This window comes from Lissotriton vulgaris, chromosome 7 (assembly GCF_964263255.1).
Source record: "Lissotriton vulgaris chromosome 7, aLisVul1.2, whole genome shotgun sequence".
NCBI classification, from domain to species: domain Eukaryota; kingdom Metazoa; phylum Chordata; class Amphibia; order Caudata; family Salamandridae; genus Lissotriton; species Lissotriton vulgaris.
In genome coordinates, this window is record NC_141695.1 from 1,744,138,104 (window position 1) to 1,744,161,134 (window position 23,031).

General features: G+C 51.1%; 1 protein-coding gene across 7 annotated transcripts in view; it reads left to right on the forward strand.

Moving 5' to 3' along the window:
- The window catches only part of ARHGEF1 (Rho guanine nucleotide exchange factor 1), a 520,185-nt gene that overhangs the window by 379,366 nt on the left and 117,788 nt on the right, over nucleotides 1-23,031 (forward strand). For all 7 annotated transcript variants that reach the window (XM_086933027.1, XM_086933031.1, XM_086933029.1 and 4 more), the window contains one exon: nucleotides 4,594-4,708. In XM_086933027.1, coding sequence (XP_086789153.1) covers nucleotides 4,594-4,708 — 115 coding nt within the window. The remainder of the gene's footprint in view (nucleotides 1-4,593; nucleotides 4,709-23,031) is intronic.

Here is a 23,031-nt window from a genome sequence, read left to right on the forward strand (position 1 = left end):
CTGGCGAGGGGGTAGTATTCCAATTCGTATGACACCTTACACGACATGTTTTGATAAAGCCAAACCAAAGTTGCTATATAACCGCGAGGATTATAAGGCGCTTAAGAGTATATGGTATGGCATTATCCCGGATCAGCTTAGGGAGTTGTTCCCGACAGCTGCAGACAGGCTCAGCTCATGCCAGAGCTCCATCTCACATAAAACCACGCACTCTGCCTCCAGGATTGATAAGGCCTTCCATAGGAGTGACTCCCAGGCTATATATGTGTCCAGATATAGGTTTAGATATAGGTATACTATATCTAAGCAAGGGGTGATTACACCCACTTGCCCCAGCTGAGTGATCAGCCAGTTGTGTCAATTTAAGAACCAGCCAGGGGTGGCAAAAGCTATGCTTCAGCCCCTGGTAGGCCTTGGTGGCACCTATGCCCTGAGCACCTATAGTGCATGGTACAGGGGCTGACAAGGAGTCCATTTCCAATTGTGGTATGTACCTATAGCACATGTATTATAAATTTAGAGAGAGAACAGCAGGCTGGGGGTCTGATTAGCAGGCCCACAGCCTCAGTAAGTCGAAAACCAGTAAAGCAAAAAGCAAAAATTGGGGTGACCATAGGATATCAGACCCTACTCTCCTACACGGGGTCGCTGATCGTTGCGGCTCTTCAGCCGAGCAGGTCACTGGTCATCCGGGGCAGCGGTGTTCTGTGGCGGCAGGGTCCTCTCCTTGTCGTCCGCTCCGACCCTGGCGGCGGCGGCTGTGGGGCGGTGGCAAGTGGCAGTACGGTCCCCAAGTGCAGGACGTACCCAGCCAAGTGCCGGTGCAGCTGTGGGCTCACAGCTGGGCTGTCGGGCAGGCTACCGACCTTGCGGATTCTCACAGGGCAACTGTCCGTCTTTGCAGGTGAGTGGCTGCTCGTTATGCAGTCACCTCGAGAGCTTGGACCGGACGGGTCCTCCTTTGCTTTGCTCTCGGGCTCCCGGTGCAGTTGCGGTCACGGTGTTCGGGCCAGCGGCGGCTGGTCCTTACTTTGCTCTCGCTGTTGCTTTGGGCCCCGGTCACGGTGGTCAGGTGGATGTCGTTGCCTTGGAGGAGATTCCTCCGTCGGTGCTGCGGCGATGGTCAGCACCCGCAGTCGCTTTCTTCCAAGGGGGTAGCGTCCACTGGTCCCGGGACGCTGGTCAGGGGGCAAGTTCAGTTGCAAGCCCTTGGAGATCTCTTTAGCAGAGTTTGGCACAAAGTAAAGCAAAAGTCTTTTCGTAGTCTTTTCTTCTTCCTCTCCTTCAGCAGCAAGGCACCAGACACAGGCAAGAGTCCACACCCGTCCTTGTCTCTCACGGTCCTTCTCGTAGGGCAGAGTCCTTCTGTGGCCCAAACAGGATCTAATTCTCAAGGAGCCGGGCTCCTTCTTTTATAGGCCAATTCTTTTGTTCTCGCAGGCCAGGGGGGCCTTTGCATAGCCACTCTCAGTTCTGGAGTACCCCGGCGGGTGTACTCCGGCTTCTGCTTTCAGTGTGAGGGGCAGGCGCATCAGACGCCCCACAGGAGGTGGAGCCAGCATTGTCCGGACAGGGGTGGCCAGAGTACCTTGTTGATGGGGGCTTCGCCCTTCCTGGGCCAGGTGCCGGCAGAGTCATCCGCCGCTCCCCAGGAGGGTGGAGCCAGCATTGTGGTGGCCGAGCACAGTGACAGTTCGAGTCAAGAGGCACTCCTACCTCCCACTAAGGTGTAATCTGCGCATTCACCACCTGTCATCCCTCCAGCCCTGTCACTCACACATCCCAGACAGTCAGATACACATACCAGCAAAGGCGGGCTGAAATGGTTAAGCAAGCAAATGCTAACTTTCTAAAAGTAGCATTTGCAAACCCAGGATACTAAAATAACCTTGACTACAAGAAATATTTTATCATCCTGAGTCCAGGCATACTAAACATGACTCGCTACCATGCTCCTTGAGCCTGCGGGGATTATAGGGTGTAATAATCCTCGCAGCTCAGTCTGGCCTAATGGAGCAGGTAGCCTTCAATAGTGAAATACGGTCTTGGTTGTAAGTCACTACTAGGACAGGCCACGCATCTCAGGGCTTGTCCTACCTTGCACCTACAACGCACCTTGCCCGCAGGCCTACCATAGGGGTGACTAATATGTAATCAAGGGAAGGGTCGGTGCTGGCAAGTGGGGACACTTGCCCAGCTAGCGTGACAGTACGAGACCGCACGCGGGTTCTGCGGTCGCAGTTCCCAGACATATCTTTACGGCTGCTTCGGTGGGTGGCGCAACCAGCGCTGCAGGCCCACCAGCAGTATTGGCATCTACAAGCCCCGGCACTCTCACGTGCACTTTACTAGGGACTAACAGTAAATCCAAAGAACCAATCATGGATACCAATCGCATGTACAATTTTACAGTAGGGAGCACTTGCACTGCGGCACGGATCAGCCGTGGCGCAGTGCCCTGAGTATCGGAAAACCAGCAAACATCGGAGGCACATCAGCAAAAAGTGGAAGGGAGACTCACGCCAAGGTGCCAGGTCTAACATAGGTTATCTAGGATTGATGACAAGATAGAGGGGTATGATGTTGGTGCAGAAGTGAGAAGGTTGGAGAAAATGAAACCTGGAGGTTAAGAAAGCATCATACTCCCAATTTTCAAAAAAGGGGATGGGGGTTGCAAGGTGTGTTCGCCCAATATCCCTTCTGGACTCCTCAGCTAAATTAATGGGCGGAGTCCTAGTAGAGAGTTTGGAATCCTGAGTGATAAAGAATCAGATGTTAACAGACACCCAATATGGTTATAGAAGGGATGTGGGCACCATGGAAGAATGTATCAACCTCCATCTTCTTATCAGTAAATACACCTTGGCTAAAGTGGGTCACTTCTACTTAGGTTTTGCTGATTTGAGCAGTGCATTTGATTTGGTTAACCATGCTAAGTTGTGGCAGTCTCTTGTTAAGATGGGTCCCCCAATGAGATTGTGACTTTCCTGTCACAGTTATATGCACAGTTAAAACCCTGGGTACTATGTGCGTCAAGGGTAGAAGTTACACCATGTTTTAAAATTACCCTAGGAATTTGTCAAGGCTGTGTTCTTGCTACATATGAATCGGGTGGATGAGTTTTTGCTGAAGATTAACGCAGATGCCCAAATGGTGACCAGCGGCTAACTTCGGCCCTCCTGTACTCAGATGATGCCGTCTTGATCTCTAGAACCGGCAATGGTCTCCAGCTTCTGAGAAACTGTTTCACTCCGTATATGGAGGACCGGGACATGAAAATCAATTTAAAGAAAACATTCACTATGACACGCGGGAAAGTGAGGCCCAAAAAGAAAACCCATCTTAAAAAGGGGGAAGCACTCGCTGCAAAAGAAAGTTTTACTCATGGGTGCATTTTTCTAATAACGGCCACTGGTGTACACACCTGAAAGCAGCAACATTGAAATTCATTAGCTTCTCAGAAGCCCTTTTTAGGGTTGCATCTAAAATTGGGAACAAGCCCAGTATAGAGCTGTTCACCCTATATAAAAGTAAATGTACATCTAATGTCCATTATGAAGCCTCTTCGTGTGGCCTGGCAAACTAAATTGCAACAGACCCAGGAAAACCTTTTCCTATTTAGATTATTAGCAGTGCCCTGTTCAACATCCTGTTACTTAGTCCACAAGAAATTGGTGGTCCCCTATTTAGAGGACGGTTTGCCGACAAGTCCCATCACCTTTGGCGTAATATATGTAGTAAAGATGGCACTAAATTCGCCAAAGCGATGATAACAGAATGCCCAAGGATGCTAGTTTGAACATTGACGATTCTGTTGAAGTGCTACAATTTAGTAAAAATAGAATTAAAAACCATTCTGAATTGCAAATGATGACTGATAGGGAAACGGAGAGTGCCTTAAGCTGACTTTGTCAATGTACCGCACTAGGCCCCGTTCAGCCAATTTCCCAGAGCTATCTTATTCTAGTATTGGATATCCAACATAGGCCCTTCCTAACTAGACTGAGAGTAGGCACATTGCACTTAATGGTTGCTTGTCCTAAAATGACATTTTGTGCCCAAACGTTTCCCAAATGCCCATGCGATGGTAAGTCCAATCTGTCCACATGAAATTTGATTATTTTTTGTAACTTTGATAGGGACCTGAGGAAACCAATACTGCGGCCATTGTTTTTAAAAGAAAAATTATTTTTTTACAAAGATGCTTTTAACTTTATTTGTAGCCTTGACAATGTGAATTTGTCGTAGAGTATCTGTTTACGTTTCTCATGCCATCCATAGAAGGAAGCAGCTTTTACATCTGGAGGTTCTAAGATATTACATCTGTTACTGCAATCATGGCTATTGATTATTACTTCCAGTCCTGTGTTTTGTGTATTTCATTTGTGTATGTTCTAAGATTATCTTTGTATGTATTTTAGTCATTAATTTTAAATTCGATTTTTTTAAAGATGTTTGTATGAATTTTATCTGCATGATTTTTTTATGGATATTTTTATCCGAATAGAGGTTGGTGTTGGGTGGGTAGTGTTAATTGTAAGCATAGAATATAAGACTTCCTGCATAGAAGACAACTAATTATTTTCTCCATAGGGGCTGATGGCCCGTTGTCCTTGGAAACAAATGAGCCTTCTGGTAAAGGGTCCCCTTCCACAGAGTTGCCAAACCAAGGAGAGCATCAGACGGATGATGGTGCAGAGAACGAGAGGTGAGGCAGTCAATTAGCTCTGGCTTATGGCTCAGCAACACCGCCAGTGGAAGAGCATTGAGCGTGCAGGACCCTTTCCGCAGTTGCCGAAGGAACTCCTTTTTCAGGTTGCGGTATGCAAAAGACATCTTAGGGACAAAGTTGACCTGGGAATGCATTCCACCCATGGAATGCTATTGGCTTTGTCGTGTGTAGTTCAGTTTTTCTGACTTTTGATTTGCTTGCTGTATTTTCTTTAGGCTGTGTAGCTTGAGTTTGTACCTCCCTGTGCTAAATCCGTTTTTACAGTATTCTTCCACAAACTCTTCAGTAATAAACAGGCCTTTGAATCTACAGGTTGATGTGATGCTGGAAAAGATAAAAAAGGACACAGGCACAGCAACGGCAATGGGAGCCCTCAGATGCCTTCCCCACAGAGATCCTTTTGTATGTCCAGTAATAGAGGGGACTCCAAAACCACCTTTCCTGCGGCATCAACCTCCCACCGGTGGCCGCAGCAACAGCAGACACCTTTTCAGGCTTTCACTAGGAGATGTTAAAAGAGCAATAACTCCAGAGGAATAGGTGCCTGGGCTACGTCAGCCACCACAACTAAACTGAGACCCCTTTTCACTCCTCCCCCGCCTTCCCCTCGCTGATCACACTACCCTGTCGGGAGACAGCTGTAGCGGTTTCTCACCCATTGACGCACATTCTCTTTTTTGGCTGACTGACTGATCAAGAGCACAATCGAAATTTGCCTAGCTTACGTAACGGTAAGTTTCAATTCTATTAAGGACACGGAGGCGAGGATTATGCTATATCTTCCTTCGCTTTATTAACATAAAGTCTCCACAGCAGCTTAGGAAAAGATATATAATAATAACCAAAAATGCTTTAAACATAAAGCATTGACGGAATGTTCAACAAATCAAACAACAACTCCCAAGAGTCTCTTTGTATAACGATAGTCCATAGTCCTTCCACTCTGTCCATCACCACTATAAATCCGGACTTCTCATCTTCTTCCTCCTCTTTCTTCGCGCAGATCACGCTTAAGCCTCATTTGTCCTGTTTAGCACCCTCGTTGCCTGTCGAAAAAGAAACCGCATCAGCGAGGTGGTCCAGGAATGTGACAACAAGGCGAGGAGCATTCAGTGACTGTTACAGTACCGACAACGTAAAGGAAAACGCTTTACTTACTGCCATACGGGTGGGAAGAGACACCACTGTAGCCTGGGTGGGATAATCCTCGCCTCCGTGTCCTTAATAGAATTGAAACTTACCGTTACGTAAGCTAGGCAAATTTCAATTCTATGTCAGGACCGGAGGCTTCAGATTATGCTAGTTCAAAGCTTACTTACCACCAACTGGGCCAAATCCACCACCGGCTTAAAATAAAACCTCTTAAAGGTGGAATCCGTGGACCAATCTGCCGCTCGCATCAGGTCCTCCAAACGAGCACCCACCGAGAATGCCTTAGAGGCCATGGCCCCCCTGGCGGAGTGTGCTCCAAAGAGAGAAGTATTGATGCCCGCTTCTTGCATGACCCACCTCACCCACCGAGCAATAGTGGGCGAGGAGACAGCTTTGTGTGGCTTCCGCAGGGCAATCAACAACTGACGCTCGCCCGGAGGGTGTAACTCCAAGGTCAGGTCCTCATATGCTTTGAGGCATTGCACAACACACAACTTAGGAGTGTCAAGAAAAGCTGGATATTAAATGGACCGCGACGACGTTTTAGTGCGTCGGCCCACGGTAAAAGTAACCCCATCCGGGGAAAAAATGCGTGCAGAGACATCCAGCGCGCGCACATCAGGAGGCAACGCGAGGCGGATAGCCCGCAGAAGCCGACAAACAAAAGGGTGTTCCCCTACTGGATGGCCATCGATGTTGTCGTGGCCTGCCGAAATAGCCGATCGGATAGCATTGATCGTTCTATAGGCCAAGCCCTTGTCGGCTAAATGCGCCAGGAAATTCAGCACGGGAACGAGGCCTGCGACCAAGGGATCCAAACCCCTTCGTAAACACCAACGCATCCACTTAAGCCAAGCGGATCTGTAACGCTTCGTCGTACTATCGGCCCATGCTTTGGAGAGCAAGTGCTCAGCCGACCCCGAAAGGCCTGGGAGCGTCCAGCGTCTCCTGAGAGCCTCCACGCCACGAGGCGGAGAGTTCTGCGTGACGAGGGGATGAGGTTCCTGATCCGGATTTGTCAGGAGCAGAGGAAACAGGGGGAGTAGGATTGGAAAATCCCAAGAAAGTTCCAGAAGAACCGGAAACCACACTTGAGACCTCCAGAGTGGCGTAACCAACACCAGCTCCGCTCCCTGGCGGCGTATTTGGGCCGCCGCTCGCATGATCATGGAGAACGGGGGAAACGCAAACGGCTGTTCCCGACTCCAATCCTGCAGAAAGGCGTCCGTGGCCTCCACTAGAGGGTCCGGCCTCCAGCTGAAAAAACGCGGCAGCTGGTGGTCGAGACGGGACGCAAAGAGATCCACCGAAAAGGGACCCCAGAGAGCTTGCAGCCACCGGAAGACCTCCGGAGCCAGTTTCTACTGGCTGGCGTCCCTGAGATGTCTGGAGTGCCAATCCGCCACCTGGTTGGATTGACCCGGCAGATACTCCGCCGTCACCGCAATGTGACGAGACAGGCAATAATCCCAGAAGTCCTTCGCCAGGTCCGCCAATGCGCGGGAACGAGGGCCTCCTAGATGGTTCACATAACGAACCGCCAAAATATTGTCCATCCGTAGCAGGACACAGGCCTTGACCGAATCCTTGGTCCAACAACGAACTGCGAAGGAGCCCGCCAGGAACTCCAAACAATTGATATGCAATCGTTGTTCTTCTGAAGACCAGGCGCCGCCGGTGGACCTGCTGGCGTCGGACTCTATGATCAGGTCCGGAGCTGAACCGAAGATCGCCCGACCATTCCATGCCTCCATGTGAGACAGCCACCATGACATTTCCTCCTTCACTTCGTCCGTGAGGGGGACCCACTGAACGTAACTCATCCCACGGCGCAGATGTTGCGCCTTCAGACGTTGGAGAGCCCTGTAGTGCAGTGGGCCTGGGAAAATCGCCTGGATGGAGGACGAGAGAAGACCCACCACCTTGGCGATATGTCGCAGGGACGTACGATCCCTCGCGATCGTCTGCCGAAGCAGGTGTCGTATCTTTGTGACCTTCCGACCCGGCAGGCTCAAGACCGCCTGCACCGAGTCCACCACGAAACCTAAAAAGGTGATCTTCTGAGTGGGAACCAAAACTGACTTGGAGCCGTTGACCACAAACCCCAGTCTTTGGAGCAGACCGACAGCCTGTCGCAGCTGGCCCGCCAACACCTCCGGGCACTGCCCCATGAGGAGGATGTCGTCCAAGTATACTCACATACGGACCCCCTGACTTCTGAGAAACTCCACTACCGGGTGGAGAACCTTCGTGAAGCACCACGGGGCCGATGAAAGACCGAACGGCAGCGCGGTGAACTCGAACACCTTGCCGTCCCACAGGAATTGTAGGAAACGACGATGAGGGGGGTGGATGGGGACGACCAAGTAGGCGTCCTTGAGAGCCAGTCTCACCATCCAATCCCGAGGTAGGAGTACGTCTCGAAGGAGGTGGATACCCTCCATTTTGAAATGTCGATAGACCAACCACCCATTGAATTCCTTGAGATTGATCACAGGTCGCTTGCCCCCATCCGTCTTGTCCACTAAAAAGACGTTGCTGAGGAACCCGTGTGGGTGGCGCGTTGATAGGCGGATGGCCCCCTTGCGCAGCAAGTCCGAGACCTCCCCGTCTATCAACTGCGCATCGGACTCCGAAAAGACCATTGGGCGCGGGGGCCTCGCTTGCGTGGGCTGGTCGTAAAATTCTATGTGGAACCCTCGTACAGTTTGCAAGACCCAAGCGTCGGCAGTGAGCAATTCCCACTCCCCGTAAAAGCTTGCCAGCCGCCCCCCAATAGGAACTTGATCCAAACAAAGGACACTTACCGGGGGCATTTCCCTGTCCGGAGTTCTTCTTGAACCCTCTGCTGCCGAAGCGTTGCCCTCTGGTGGGGTAGAAGTTGGTATAGTTGGCAAAGGTCTGGTATTGACCTCTTCCGGAGCCTTGTCCTTTATTGTTGGTCTGCTGGCCACGGCCGATCGCGCGGCCCCTACCGCGACCGGCTCCTCTGGAGAAACGCTGGTGAAACACCCTCTTAATGCTGGACTGGGCCTTATCCAGCGACGTGAACGTGCTCACGAATTTGCCCAGCTCCCTGATGAAGGGTTCGCCGAAGAGGCCCCCCTGGGCCACAGCACCCGCCTCCGACGAGGCCAGGTCCCCCAATTTTGGGTCCAATTTGATCAGGAGCGAACGCCGCCTCTCCGTCGACAGGGCACAGTTGGCGTTGCCCAAGAACACTATCACCCTCTGGGCCCAATTCGAAAGCACCTCCGGGGAAATGACGGTGCCATTCGCCCTAGCCTCCTCCGCCATATCGAGGATCTTCGTGGCGGGCCCAACCGCAACCAACAGTTTGTCCTGGCAGGCCCGCCAGGACCGATCGATTCCCTTCCTGGGGTCCTTCATAAATTTCGCCAGGAAGGTGGCCATCTTGGGATCCAATTCCGGGGTCATGGCCACTTTCCCTTCCAAAGTTGGCCGAGGGCACTCCCCACGCAGGCAACCCCTCGCCTCCTTCTCCAGGGGCTTGCGCAGCCTGCCCGCTACAAATTTCGCCACCGTCACCCCCGGTGTCCAGGCCGCGGAGCGGGGGTGGACGATCTCGTCCGGGTCCAGCGTGCCCGACTCATCTCGAGGCATCTCCTTGGCAGAGGGTGCCGGAAGCCAAGATCTGGTCGACTCCCCGTCGTCGTCGGTGTCCGGAGAGTCGTAAACTGGAGAGGCGGGGGCCGTAGCCACGTCCCCCGAAGCGCTAGGGTCTACCAAGTGCGCAGGGGGCACCGCCGTTGCCTTTGCCAGGAAGGCGTCTCGAAGACGCTCAAACGCGCCCCTGTCCACACCTTGGGCCCTCCTTACAAGGCCTCTTCGGGGCGGGTGGCAACCCGCCGGACGTCCCCGGGAGATCGGGGATCGGGGGCACATGCGCCGATGCCAGCTTTGCGCATTCCTCCACGATGCGGGCGGAAAGGCGGTCTTCCATGGGGCCTACCACCTCCGTCACGCAGCGGTAAATCGAATTGTCCACCGCCTGGTAGAATTCGTCGTCCTGCAGATAGGGGTCAGGTTCCTCCTCGTATTCCCCTTCCATCCTTGAACCAAGGGCAAATCTGGGGCACCCTGTAGGGCGGCAGTCGAGATAAAACTCGGATATGGGCAGGCCAACCGGCTGCGATCACGTTTTCTGGCCAACTGACGTGGCAGGTGGGCTGCACCAACCCCCAAGCGCGCAGACCCTCCTCGCCGGGACCGGGTCTTCGCACCCCTCAAGCGCGCTAAGCCACACTTTGAATCAAGAGGTGCACAAAGGACTCCCGAAGGCGGATCACGCGGTCAGAGCCGCAATACAGACCCCAACGGGGCGTCAGAAGCAGGAAAGTACAGACCCGGGGCACCAGGTGTCAGAGGGGTACGCGAGGGCTGGCTCCTGCGCAAGCAGACTCCACGGCGCGGCTCCTGGCACTGCGGAGGCGCGCCGAGGGGTCGGCGAGACGACAGGCCACCCCCTGGCGGTCTACTCACGCACCGCACACAAGTGGGGAAGAAAAAGGTCGCGTAGGAACGAAGAACGTTCCCGCGACCGGGGACTCTGTAAGGGAATAAACCATGCAGTGAGTCCCCCAACGATCGTACACAATACAATCAGCAATATCGAAAAAGGGAAAAAACATGAAAAGCACTTATCTGGCTGCGGGAGCAGCGAAGAAAGAGGAGGAAGAAGATGAGAAGTCCGGATTTATAGTGGTGATGGACAGAGTGGAAGGACTATGGACTATCGTTATACAAAGAGACTCTTGGGAGTTGTTGTTTGATTTGTTGAACATTCCGTCAATGCTTTATGTTTAAAGCATTTTTGGTTATTATTATATATCTTTTCCTAAGCTGCTGTGGAGACTTTATGTTAATAAAGCGAAGGAAGATATAGCATAATCTGAAGCCTCCGGTCCTGACATAGAATCCTACAGCTGTGTGTGAGGCAACACTAAATGCACCATCAACCTGCTTCATGATGTGAGTTTCAGCATCCTCTTAGGCGATTCCCACCACAAGCCCCCTCACATGCATGAACTAATGGTATGGGCGATCATCTGTCTCTTTGGCAGGATGGCTTCCAGCATCGCCACAGTTCCCCATGCCAGGTTTCACATGTGCCCCCGTTGTAAGAGTGTCTGTCCACATAGTGGTCACAAGCGATGGGTCGCTGGGAGGATCTAGTATTTATCCAGGGCTGCACTCATCGTTTTTTGCAGTGGTGCAACACCACCAATCTGTTACAAGCTAGGCCCTTTTCCGATCCAGTACCGCAGGTAAACATCACAAAAGGTGCTTCCCTTACCGGGTAAGATGCACACTTCAAGGACTTGACTGTGCAGGGCACGTGGACACCCCATCTCTGGGTCTACTGGATGTCCCACTAGCACTCCAGTCATTACCTCATTCATGTTCACCAGAAGTCATTTCTTATTTGAACAGACCTCATGACTGCCATGTGCACACCTCACTCACCACGTTAGATCAGAGCATTTGGTATTGGGCGATCAATCACAAGGTCCATCTTCTAGCAGAATGCCTACCAGGAGTAGACCATAAACTTACAGACCTGCTCAGCAGGAAGCAACAGCAAGTCCACAAGTGGGAAGTCCACCAGCAAATCCTCCTTCAGTACTTCCAGAGGTGGTTATTTCCCGATGTCGATTTCTCTGCCGCTGCTGAAAACGCAAAATACCCTAGCTTTGCCTCCAGGTATCCACCACCAAAGTTCATCAGCAATGCACTATAGATGAATTGGTCAGTGATATCTGCCTATGCTTTTTTGCCTTGCTCACTTCTACTGTTATGTTCTGGAGACTTCCACAAACATCCCTCACTCATCCTAGTTGACACCATCTTTAGCTAGACTGCTGTGTGCTACCACTCTTCTGGGCCGTTCCCTGGTACCTCACGAGAAGCTGCACAACTGGCTGGATCTTCTCACACAGAACCAGGACACACTCAGACACCCGAACCCCGAGCAGCTGAAGCTTGCGATCTAGCACCTGAGGTCTGAGAATCTGGCTGCCTGAACTTACCTCAAGAGTGTATGTTCATCCTAAAGGAAGTGCGCTGGCCTACAACAAGAGCCTGCTATGCAGCTAAATGGAAATGGTCTTTGCACTATTGCACTCCCAGGCACATCAGCTCACTCACAGCAGCAGTCCAAGATTTTGTTTAGTAACCTGCTTCACATGCAAAAGGCATGCTCATTCCTATGTTAGACTTCATGTGGCCGCCACTGTTGCTGCCTACCTTCAGAACACCTTCATTCTTTCGAATCCCAGTCATCAAAACTTTCATGGAGGGACTAGTAAGAGTAATTCCGCCTAGCGTGCCACTGGCCCCATGTGGCATCCCAATATAGTTCTCACCCGACTTACGAGCCCTCCTTTTGAACCACTTCACTCATGCCCTTTACAGTATCTCTCCTTGAAGGTATCCTTCTTAGTTGTGATCGCATCCCTCAGGAGTGTCAGCGAACTTCAGGCCTTCACTTCTTCTAAGTTAATACATATAGGGTATTCCTCGGGCATACTCCAAATTTCTCCCTAAGGTGGTCTTTTCTTTCCACCTCAACCAGACCACAGAGCTTCCAGTTTTCTTCCTACATCCGCAGTCAGTGCGCACAGCACTGTCCACACACTAGATGTCAAAAGAGCCCTCGTGTATTATTTTTACTGAGCAAACCTTTGCGCAAGACACATTAACTCTGTGTTTCTTTCTCCAAGCCACATAAAGGCCATGCTCTTTCCACAGCGGGCATTGCACATTGGGTTTTCAAATATATACATACATACATGTCATATCAAGCCCAAATGGTCTTTGCCTATACCTCTCAAACCCACTCAGCTCATAAGAAAGGAGCCTCTATGGTTTTCTTGTGCAGCATCACGAATGCTGACATCTGCCAAGAAGCTACATGGTCCACTCCACACACTTTCAACAAGCACTACAGTGTGGATGTGTTGGCATGCCAACAAGCTGGCATTGGACAAAGCAGTACTCTGTGCACTTTTTTTTTTTTTAAATTTTTATTTTTGGTGCAAAACAAAGATAGTAGGTACATTGTCATCCATCGCATTTCCATACATAAGCTACTAGGTGAATGAGGTGATACAGTATTCACAAAGGCAAAACTTATAACATCCACAGTAGTATATAGCATTGCGCGTTTCGTTGACGATGTGATGAATAGGAATATACCTGTGTCGAAAAAATACAGTTTGCAATTTTGTGTTTGGTTGGCTACTATCCGGCCGAGTCTTGCCGTTCGCACCTTGCAATAAACATAAAACAGTAAAAACAGCACACTTTAGTCCGGCACGTACTTGAAGTAGTAGCTTTCGGCACTCGTGGCACAGTCCATCTGTAAAGAGAGAGCAGTGTATTGTTGCATAGCCCCCTAGTTCCCACTCCCTCCCATGCCACCTCCCACGGCTGCACCCACCCACCTCCGTTGCGCTCGCCCTGTTCACCTAGTTACAACCCAATCAACGCTCCTCGTCACTCTCTGACCCTCCGTCATCATCTTCCTCCAATGGTTCGCAGATATCCCCCCTGTATGCGTTCCAGGATTGCCACACCCCGTTCCATTTACGTGGGTTACCCCTCAATTTGTACACCGCCCTTTCAGTCAACATGAGCATGTCCATGTTGCGGAGCCATTGGGGTAGCGTGGGGAGATCAGCCGACCCCCACTTCTGTGCTATGTCCCGTTTCGCTGTTACCATCCCCACTGTGACCCAGGTTCTTGCATGAAAGGTGAGGTCTGTCGGCTCCCAGATGTTTAGCAGACAGAGCCGTGCGTCCAGGGTGAGGGTGGTATGAAGAGCTTGGGCCATCGTGCGTATTACCCGTTGCCAGTAGCCGACTAACAATGGACATTCCCACACCGTGTGTATGAAGGTCCCTTCTGCCCCGCAGCCCCTAAGGCAATATGGATGATCCGCCCTGTGCAGTTTGTGAAGTAATGTACGGGTGTAGTAGATTCTGTGAAGAAATTTTAGCTGCACTAGGCGAAATTTAGATGATATGCCTGCTTCACGGGGGGATGCCATGGCTGCGTTCCAGTCATTTTCATCCAGGTTACCCACTTCCGCCATCCATTTGTCCTTCAGTTTCCCCAGTGGATCAGGCATATTGTTAATCAGCTTGCGGTATGTCAGCGATGTCGCCCCTTCTTGCATGAAGTCAGTAAGTAGCCGATCCTCCAGAGGGGAGGATTCGGGCAGGGGTGCGTCTGGTGAGATCGCTGCCTGTAGTGCGTGTCGGACCTGGATGTATCTGTAGAGCTCTGTGTTCCCCAACTCATATTGGTCCTGCAAAGTGGCAAATGAGATCACTCCTTCCCTCGTCCACATGTCCCCCACCGTGGAGATGCCGATGCTGTCCCATTGTGCGAAGCCCTTGGAGCGCCGCAAATGGCCCAACGCCTTTGTGTCCCACAGGGGTGTAAGTTTCGTTATGACTCCATCCCACTTCAACTTTGCCTGCGCCTTGTACCATATGCGGACTGTGTGTTTCGTAGGCCCCGTGAGTTTTGCCGCCACTCCACGGTGATACAGTGGGGCCAATAAGGTGTTGGCACCCAGTTGTGCCCTGTCGGCCTTGTACGCTGGGTCTTCCTGCGGGGCATGTATCCATTGGTTAAGGATTTTGAGTTGGGCCGCCCAGTAGTACAACTGTACATTCGGGAGGGCGATGCCCCCGTCGTACCACCCCCTGTTCAGTTTAGTGTGGGAAATGCGGGCTGGCTGGTTGCCCCATAACAGGCCCGAGATTTGCGCCGTTATTTTCTGGAGGTAGCCATCCGGCACCAGATACGGGGCGTTCTCCAGCACATATAGGAAGCGCGGCAGAGCCATCATTTTAAATAGCGCTGCACGGCCAAGGAGTGTTAGGGGGAGATCCTTCCAGTGTCGCACGTCTCCTCGGAGACGAGCTAAGGGGGGTAGTAGGTTGAGGCGTGAGATCTGCCTCGTTACGGGTGATATGAATCCCCAGGTATTTAAATGACGTGTGGGCCAGTTCCAGTGGGCAGGAATCCGGGAGAGGCGGGAGTGGGCCTCGCAGTTCAAAAATGGTGGACTTAGCCCAGTTGATGGTGTACCCCGAGATTCGCCCATGAGCCGCCGTACATAGAGCCAGGAGGTTAGGGAGACTCTCTTCCAGGTCTGTGAGATAGATCAGCATGTCGTCTGCGTAGAGGGACACTCTGTCCTCCCATAACGGGGTCCATTGTATCCCTTTCAGGAGTTGGGTGGTACGAATCGTAACCGCCAGTGGTTCTAAAACTAAGGCGAAGAGCACGGGTGAAAGCGGGCAGCCCTGTCGAGTGCCTCTGCCTAGGGGGAAGGTGTTTGAAATATGGCCGTTGGCCGTCACCTGCGCCACCGGGTCCTTGTACAGCATTCGTATCCAGGAAAGGAACACCGGGCCAAAACCCATACGCGTGAGTACTGCAAAAAGGTAGCTCCATTCCACCATATCAAACGCCATCTTGGCGTCTAAGGAGAGGATGGCAGCCGGTTCTTGCAGTAGTGGAACTCGCGCCAACACGCCATGCACCCTGCGGAGATTTAAAGCAGTGCTGCGGTGTGGCATGAATCCGGACTGGTCCGGGTGGATCAGGTGTGACAGAGTTGGCAAGATCCTGTTCGCCAACACTTTGGCAATAATTTTGGCCTCCGGGTTCAAAAGGGAGATCGGCCTATATGAGGTGCATTCGTTGGGGGGCTTACCTGGCTTCGGTATCGCCACAATAGTAGCCATCCGCTGATCGAGCGGCAGCGTTCCCTGTGTTCTAGATTCCTCGTACATATTGAGTAGGGGTGTGCTTAAGGATTCGGCCATGACTTTCAACCACTCAATCGGTATCCCGCTGGGGCCCATCGCTTTGCCTGGATGAAGGGCGCCTATGGCCATCTGGATCTCCTCCACCGTGAGAGGTGCATCTATGTCCTCGGACATCTCAGGTGTCAGCTCTGGCAAGGGAACATGGTCAAGGGCAGTCTGCACCTCCCCCTCCTCTACCACTATCTCTGGGGTGTAGACTGAGGCGAAATAATCGGCGAGGACGTTTACTATCTCATCGGGGCGGGTGTGGTTGTTGCCCTGTGGGTCCATAATCTGCAAGATGTTCTTCCCCCCCCCCTGTCTTTTGTCTAACCATGCCAGCAATTTACTGGCCTTGTCTCCAATATCGTATACCCTGTGCTGTGTAGCCGCAATGTCCGACATCGTGACCCTGCGCATGTGATCTGTGAGGCGGTGCTGGTGGATCTGGAGTTCGTGAAGCGTGTCGTCAGAGGGGTTCGCCATATGGGCCGTGTTGGCCCGCTCTAGGCCTAGTTCTATCTCGAGGGCCTCCCGCCTGTGCGTCTTTTTGTGATTCGCTATCACTGCTATGGCCTGACCCCGGAACACTGTTTTATACGCCTCCCACAGTATGGAGGGGGAGGCCACCGAGGATTGGTTTTCTTCGAAGTACTGTTGGGTTACCTTCTTAAGATCCCTGTTAATCCGGGGCACTTTGAGGTAGCCCGGGAAAATCGGGAATAATCTGCGCCGCGCCCTGGTCGAAGTGGTGAGTGTCAATGTGAGTGGCGAGTGATCGGAGACCCCCCGTGGTAGTATCTCGGCTTCGGCTATCGTAAGGTGACCATTAATCAAAGTGAAGATGTAGTCTATCCTGGACAGGCTATTGTGTGTGGCCGAGTAGTATGTGTATTGTTGCTGAGTAGGGTGCAGAGCGCGCCAGACATCCACCAACCCCTGTGCAGTCAAGAATGTCTGGAGCCTGTTGGGCCCATCTGCGTGCGCACGTGGGGGAAAGCGGTCTTCTGAGTTTGTGAGTGCCATGTTGAAATCCCCACCTAGTAGTAGTTCCCCATCAGGGAGTGTTAGCAGGAATTTGCCCAGATCCGGCAAGGCCTCAGAGTGTAGTGCTGGTGGGATATAAACAGAAACTATATTAAAGAGCTTCCCCTCCCACTGGCCATGCACTGCCGCGAATCTGCCATGGTCATCCATTGCTGTAGACTTGACGATGAACTTGGAAGATTTTTTCTGCAGGATGCCGGTACCACGGGACCCCGAGGTGAACTCCGCATGCACTACCATATGATAGCCTCTCCTATCCAGGGCCTTCGTGGCTGCTCCCGACAAGTGTGTCTCCTGCAGGAGAATGAGAGCCGGGCCCCGTCTCCTTATCCCCTGTAGCACTAGCCCTCGCTTGATCTTATCCCCCAGGCCCCTCACGTTCCAGGACATGACAATCAGTGAGTTCTTCGTGGTTGGGCTATCTGTTGCAGCCATTGCTAGACTCCCAATCAGACCTCCCTGCGCCCCGAGTGTGCCAGTATTTCTTGGTTACATAGAACATGCCTAGATACTTAAGTGTGCATAGAACATAAACTTGTAGGACCAAAAAGTCCCATAGAAAAAACTTTTTCAACTCTTCCCCCCTCCCTGCCCCCCTGCTACACGGACTCAAAACTGCCCGCCCCCCCAACTTAGCAGAGTGCATATCCCATCCCCAAACCAGTGTACTTGCGCGTTGGGGTGAGGGACTCTCCGCAGCCGGCAGTCTCTCATTCAGACCCCCGGAGGCCCTTCACCCAGTGTCCAATGGCGGGAAGCGCTTCACAGCTTAATAGTCTCAATACTGAAGTATGAATGAATTGTCCCCAAGCTTTCATTGTTCCTCAGTCTCGTCCACGCCGCCCTCAGCTCCCAAAGAGTCACTGTTGTCCGGCCTCCCGCCGGAGGCCTGCGAGTCTCTGCGATGGCCGTCGGCCCGATCCTTTCTGGAGCGATTCGTTCGTCTGTGGTTCTGACCCGGTCTCCATCCCTCGAGCCATTCTTGCACGTTTTCGGGGCAGTCGAAGAACCAGGTTTTGTTCTCCGCTACCACCCGTAGTCTTGCGGGGAATAACATGGAATACGGCAATTCCCTGGACCTCAGTTCCTTTTTCACGTCGAAAAACGTGCGTCGCCGACGGGCGACTTCCGCGGTGTAGTCGGGGAAGATGGCAATGGTGGCGTTCTGGATCTTGAGGGGAGGGGAGGACCTGGCTGCCTGTAGGATTGTGTCCCGGTCACGGAAGTTAAACAGACGTGCCACTATGGGTCGCGGGTTAGCCCCTGGCTTCGGTTGGCCACCCGGGACTCGATGGGCCCTCTCCACCGAAAAGAAGTTGGACAGTCCCTTTGGCTTTAGTTCGTTGGTGATCAGGTTCTCTACAAAGAGATCCATCGCCTTCACGCCTTCCGATTCCGGTACCCCTATAATGCGGATATTGTTGCGCCTGGAACGCCCCTCCTGCTCATCCAGCTTCTCCCTGAGCATTCTATTGTCCTGCGCCATCTTCCCCATTTCTCGCTGGAGTTCCGCGACGTCTTCCACCAGTGATTTTGTGATCACCTCCATACTCTTGACCTTCTCCGACATTTTGTGGAGGTCTGCTCTAAGTAGGGTGACGTCCGTGGAGATTCCGCCAACAGTTGTTTGCAGTTGTGCCAATGCTACCATGACGTCGTCCAGCGTGGCCTTTTTTCCCCCAGGGGAGTCGGCTGTTTTACCGGTCTGTTCCTTCCCTGCCGGGGATCCGGCGGGCTTGTCGGAGGTGAAGCGATCTATGCGAGTCTGTGTCACGCCGCCCTTAGGGCCCTTCCCCGCCATGCCGCCGAAGGTTGTGCTCCTCGTGCCCCTACGCGCCAGGATGTAGGGATCAGTGCAGGCCCCCAGACCAGTCCGATACAGCAGCGAACAGGTCGGGCGAGCTTCTTCGGGGCGGGAGGTGCTCCGTAGGTCGCCAAGTGCGTAGCGACGATCAGGTCACAAGATGGCGGGTACTCACTCCGTTGTCGATGCCCAGGCTCCCGGCACTTTAGGAGACGACCTCCGATGCTGTCAGGATTCCAGCGGTCCCCCCCTTGGGCACTGCTTCCTTGATTTGCCTGAGCCGCCGTCTCCGACCTCCTGAGGTTTGGTCGAATTGTTGAGGCCACCGCCGCGCGGGCACTTCCGGTCCAAGTTCTCCGGTCAGGATGCACTTCCGGCGGGGTGAAAAGCCAAGGAAGGTCCCGGCTCTGGAGGTGTTGGCAGGCCGGTCGGAGGCTTCGACGTATCTTTGGCTACTGACGTCGGATTTTCTCGCTGCTTGTCGCTGCTCACTCCGCCCGGTCCTGGGATCCGGTGCCTGCCTTTGGGGCTTGAAGTTGTAACGGATTTTGTGTCGGATCGGCGAAGAGGCCGCTTCAGCCGCGGAGCTCGTCCCTTATGCTGCCGCCATGATCGGCTGCTAGCCACGCCCCCTCCTCTGTGCACTTTTTAGACATCAGCAATGTCCTCTGGCTAGCCACCGCTTAGGGAAGGACTGCATTAGTCTATTCACAGCATCTGTATCTACAGCGACGCATGTCACAAACGAAAAATGTTACCCTGTGGCCATCTGTTCCTGGCATGTAGTGCTGTAGATTGACATGTGCCAATCCTCCTCCCCGCAAGCTTTTGGTTGTTGAACAAGATCTTCTTTCTGTATTTTTCTTGCATGGTCATCTCATTCTGTATCTCTGCTCCCCATTCCCATATCCGTCCTCCTTGTAGAGAAACAATCTATTATTTGAACATGTGTTCATGCATATTACCAGCAGTAGTTGAAGTCACCATACTTTGTGAGTCTAAGACTTTTTCTAAGAAAAACAAGTTACACATGTCCAAACCCAAAATTATATTGCAGGAGTATGTACAGCATGTGAATCTACAGCACTACATGCCAGATGCTTACAGGTATGCAACATTTTCTTCATTTAGCACGCCATGAGTGCATGCGTTTTCTGGCTCTCCCTCTTGCGTGGTGCTTCACCCCCTCAAATCTGCACTGAAACCTCTCAAGGAATTGTGTTGCGCCACTCTTGCATTGCAAATGGGATACATTTGCTTGCCTATAGCTTATGGGCGTATTTTAAGAGTTGGTTTTGTTTCATCTCCTCCATTCCACATTCCATTTATTGCATGAAAGCCAAGCTTTAACATACAAAGGATTTTATAAGGCTGTGTGAGGGTCATCTTCTGGATTCTCTCAGCTGGTATTTGAGACCAAAGGTATACATAGCATAAAACGTCTCCTGTATCTTAATAAATCTGCTCCCAGTGCTAGTACAGTAGACCAAGTGGCTGAATCCTGTGAAAATTAAACTAGACTTTGGCAAGTGTTTCCATTTACATTCTGACACTTCCTTATTCTTTCGATTTCTGTTCAGTTTCATGAGTTAAAGTGTTTGAAAAACAAACCATGACCTTTATAAAGATTTAAAGCATATCATTTATTGTATAATTTTGAGATACCTGGGATATGTTTGTTTTTTCTCCAGTATGTTGAAATGTTTTTTCTTTAAAAAAAAATAAAAATGTTTTAATGATTAACATTTTCAAAGGCAATTGCTCAGCACCTGCTTTATAAAGGTAGACCTATTGGCTTTGCCAGTGCTTCTTGTTATCCCTGCTTGCTCTTTCATCACTTGTTAAACATGACGTACAGTGCTAGTGCTCCCAGCCTATCACCCCTGATTAATGAAGCGGTGTCGGGACGTCGTGGTCTGCTCGCCATGACACGTAGGACTCCCATCCTACCAGTCTGCTCTCATCAGCACTGACGTGCATGGAAGCCCTGATCTCCAGCCTGCCAGAGACGCCTAGTTAACCACCATAATTGTTAATGAAAAAAACTGGTCCTCAACCCGTGAGGAACCATCCCAGGCTGTTAGCACTCTGCGCGCACAGAACTTGGAAGCTGTCATTGATGTCTTGTATCTAGGTGTCTCTCGTAAAGGGTGAAAGAGTAAAAAGGAAATGTCACTGAAATGAGAGTGCAAGTAAATCCTGCAGGCAGTGGAAGGAGTTCTGGAAATGGAGAAAACATAATAGAAGAAAGCTCCAGGTGGGAATGAAAGGGTGTCTGTGCACCCAACCTGTGCTTTCCTTGGCAGTGCTATTAAACTAGGGCATTTGAAGAAATTGCTGACTGCATTGATGAGCAGGCAACCGCGCTGGCTCACTTTCGAGCCCTCGTTAAGACCGATACCACTCGTACCCATGCTCACAGTCTCTGTGCCTTCCTTTACCCTGCATGTGCTGTTCTTTGTTCGCGTGCCCTTGCTTGTGTTATTGCTTTGTGCATGAGTCTTAGGAATGCGGAGATCTGCGAACATTGTAGTGAACAAAGCAATTGTTTCTACCTCTGGCCTCCTTCTCCAGCCTGTCCTGCTTCAACCTGTTTCCTTTGTTTGATCTCCTTAAGATACCCCTGATGCCAAAACAATATAAGGGTGTTCCGCATTCCAACTTCTCATTGCCCAAACACTGCCCTAGCCATGTTAGTTTGCCCTAGCTATGTTAGTTCGCCCCTTTTCACTGCCACATCCTCTATGTTGGGTCTGTGTTGACCCTTGTTAATAGTTCTAGTGCTTGTTCACATACGGGTTTGGTGCCCTCCCAACATTATATTGCTATGACCAATCCAGGCATTTCTGAACTTTTAGTCTTACAGTTTGGCAGCAACATAGTTTGTGAGTTTTCACCTCACAAAGTGCCTCTTGTAGGGCGGCAACCGGCCTACATAGGGTCTCTAATACCTGGCACTTCACTGTGAATGACGCCTCTTCATGCAGCCCATTCCAGCCTAGAGACCAAGAGAGCCTTCATGCTGCTGGCTGTGCTGTTTCTATCCTGCCACTCATTAACATGCCTATCTGATCTGTAGTTGGATCACTGCCTCAAAATCATAATAAAAGTCTATGCACTGTCAGAGGCTCCACATTCTTCTAGACCGAATGTGATGTTGGCTGAGGGGGAACTCATTTTCTTAATTTCTTCTGTGTGCTGAAGCAAAGGTGTAGCCGTCTGTTGGTGTCTTAGGTCAGGCTGTGAAATCAGCATGTGAATGTCTTGAGTAGCTTTTCCTTGATGACTGGGGTGATTGTGTCTTGTACCACCATGGTGTGGTCTGTTTGTGTTATTGACCTCATTGCTCTGTAGCCTGTGTAGTGGGTTTCTTTCAGCTCTTTGACTATTACAGTTTTATGTTGTCCTTGCCAGCAGCCTTTTTTGTGTGGCCTCTTTTCTAATGTTTTCCCGTGTTCATTGTCTCCAAAATATCGCCCGGCTTTGTGTCCTCCCCAAAACTGCGTGCAGCTTTGCTTTTGTTGCCATATTAGGGTTACAGGAATACAGTACGAGTTTATTTGTTGTGTTGTAACTGATCTGCCTTGGCTCATTGCAAAGCGTTTGTGTAAGGCACAACTGGTAAGGTAGAGTCTCAAAACTCTTCCTTCGGTGCAGCCCAGTGTGCAGTGCATAACAATCAATAATGTCCTGCACAGTACTTTTCTGACATGCGGGTGCCTGATTTCTGTGACACACAAAGCCCTTATGGTTACCACCACAGCTGGTTATTTGCTGTGTACAGTAAACTGTTTTAGTGAGTGACTGTATATTCGATGCACTGTAGCCGATTGGACAACACTAATATTTATTAACACAGTGCGCCATAGGCCTGGCGTACTACGCAGAAATGGTGCTTGTAACTGGTAGTAAGTAGACTGTCCAGACTGTTCAGATTTTTTAACCTGATGCTCCTCTGTTTGCAGAAGGAAAAAAAGGTTGGTGGTGTCCTCTCCTTAAATCCATCCTTTTTGCATGCTTTCTGTTTGGATGTGGAAAGACGGAATTGCATGTGGATTCTGAGCTGAGGAAGGGGTGAAAGGCCGAGCATATCATAATTTCCGCTGCGACAGCTAAGTATCATTTTCCTGGCTCATACTGTTGTATTAGTTTTATGTGTGTCACTTATTAGACCATTTTGTTCTCAGTGTCCTGTTTGACCGGGAGGTGGTACTGATCATTAGCTCTCTGCACCAATGAGCTGAAGTGGCAATTGCATTTTTCGTTTGGTTGATTTGATGTGAGGACATTGGTGCAGTTCTGCTGTGAAATCACATACATTTGTGATTGTTTGAACACAAATGCATACACAGCGGAGTTGCCAGTACCTCGTAAAACCCTATATTTGTCTTTTTCTGGCCTGTGGAACTCGGACAGCATTTGAAACTCACAAGCTTTAATTCCATGT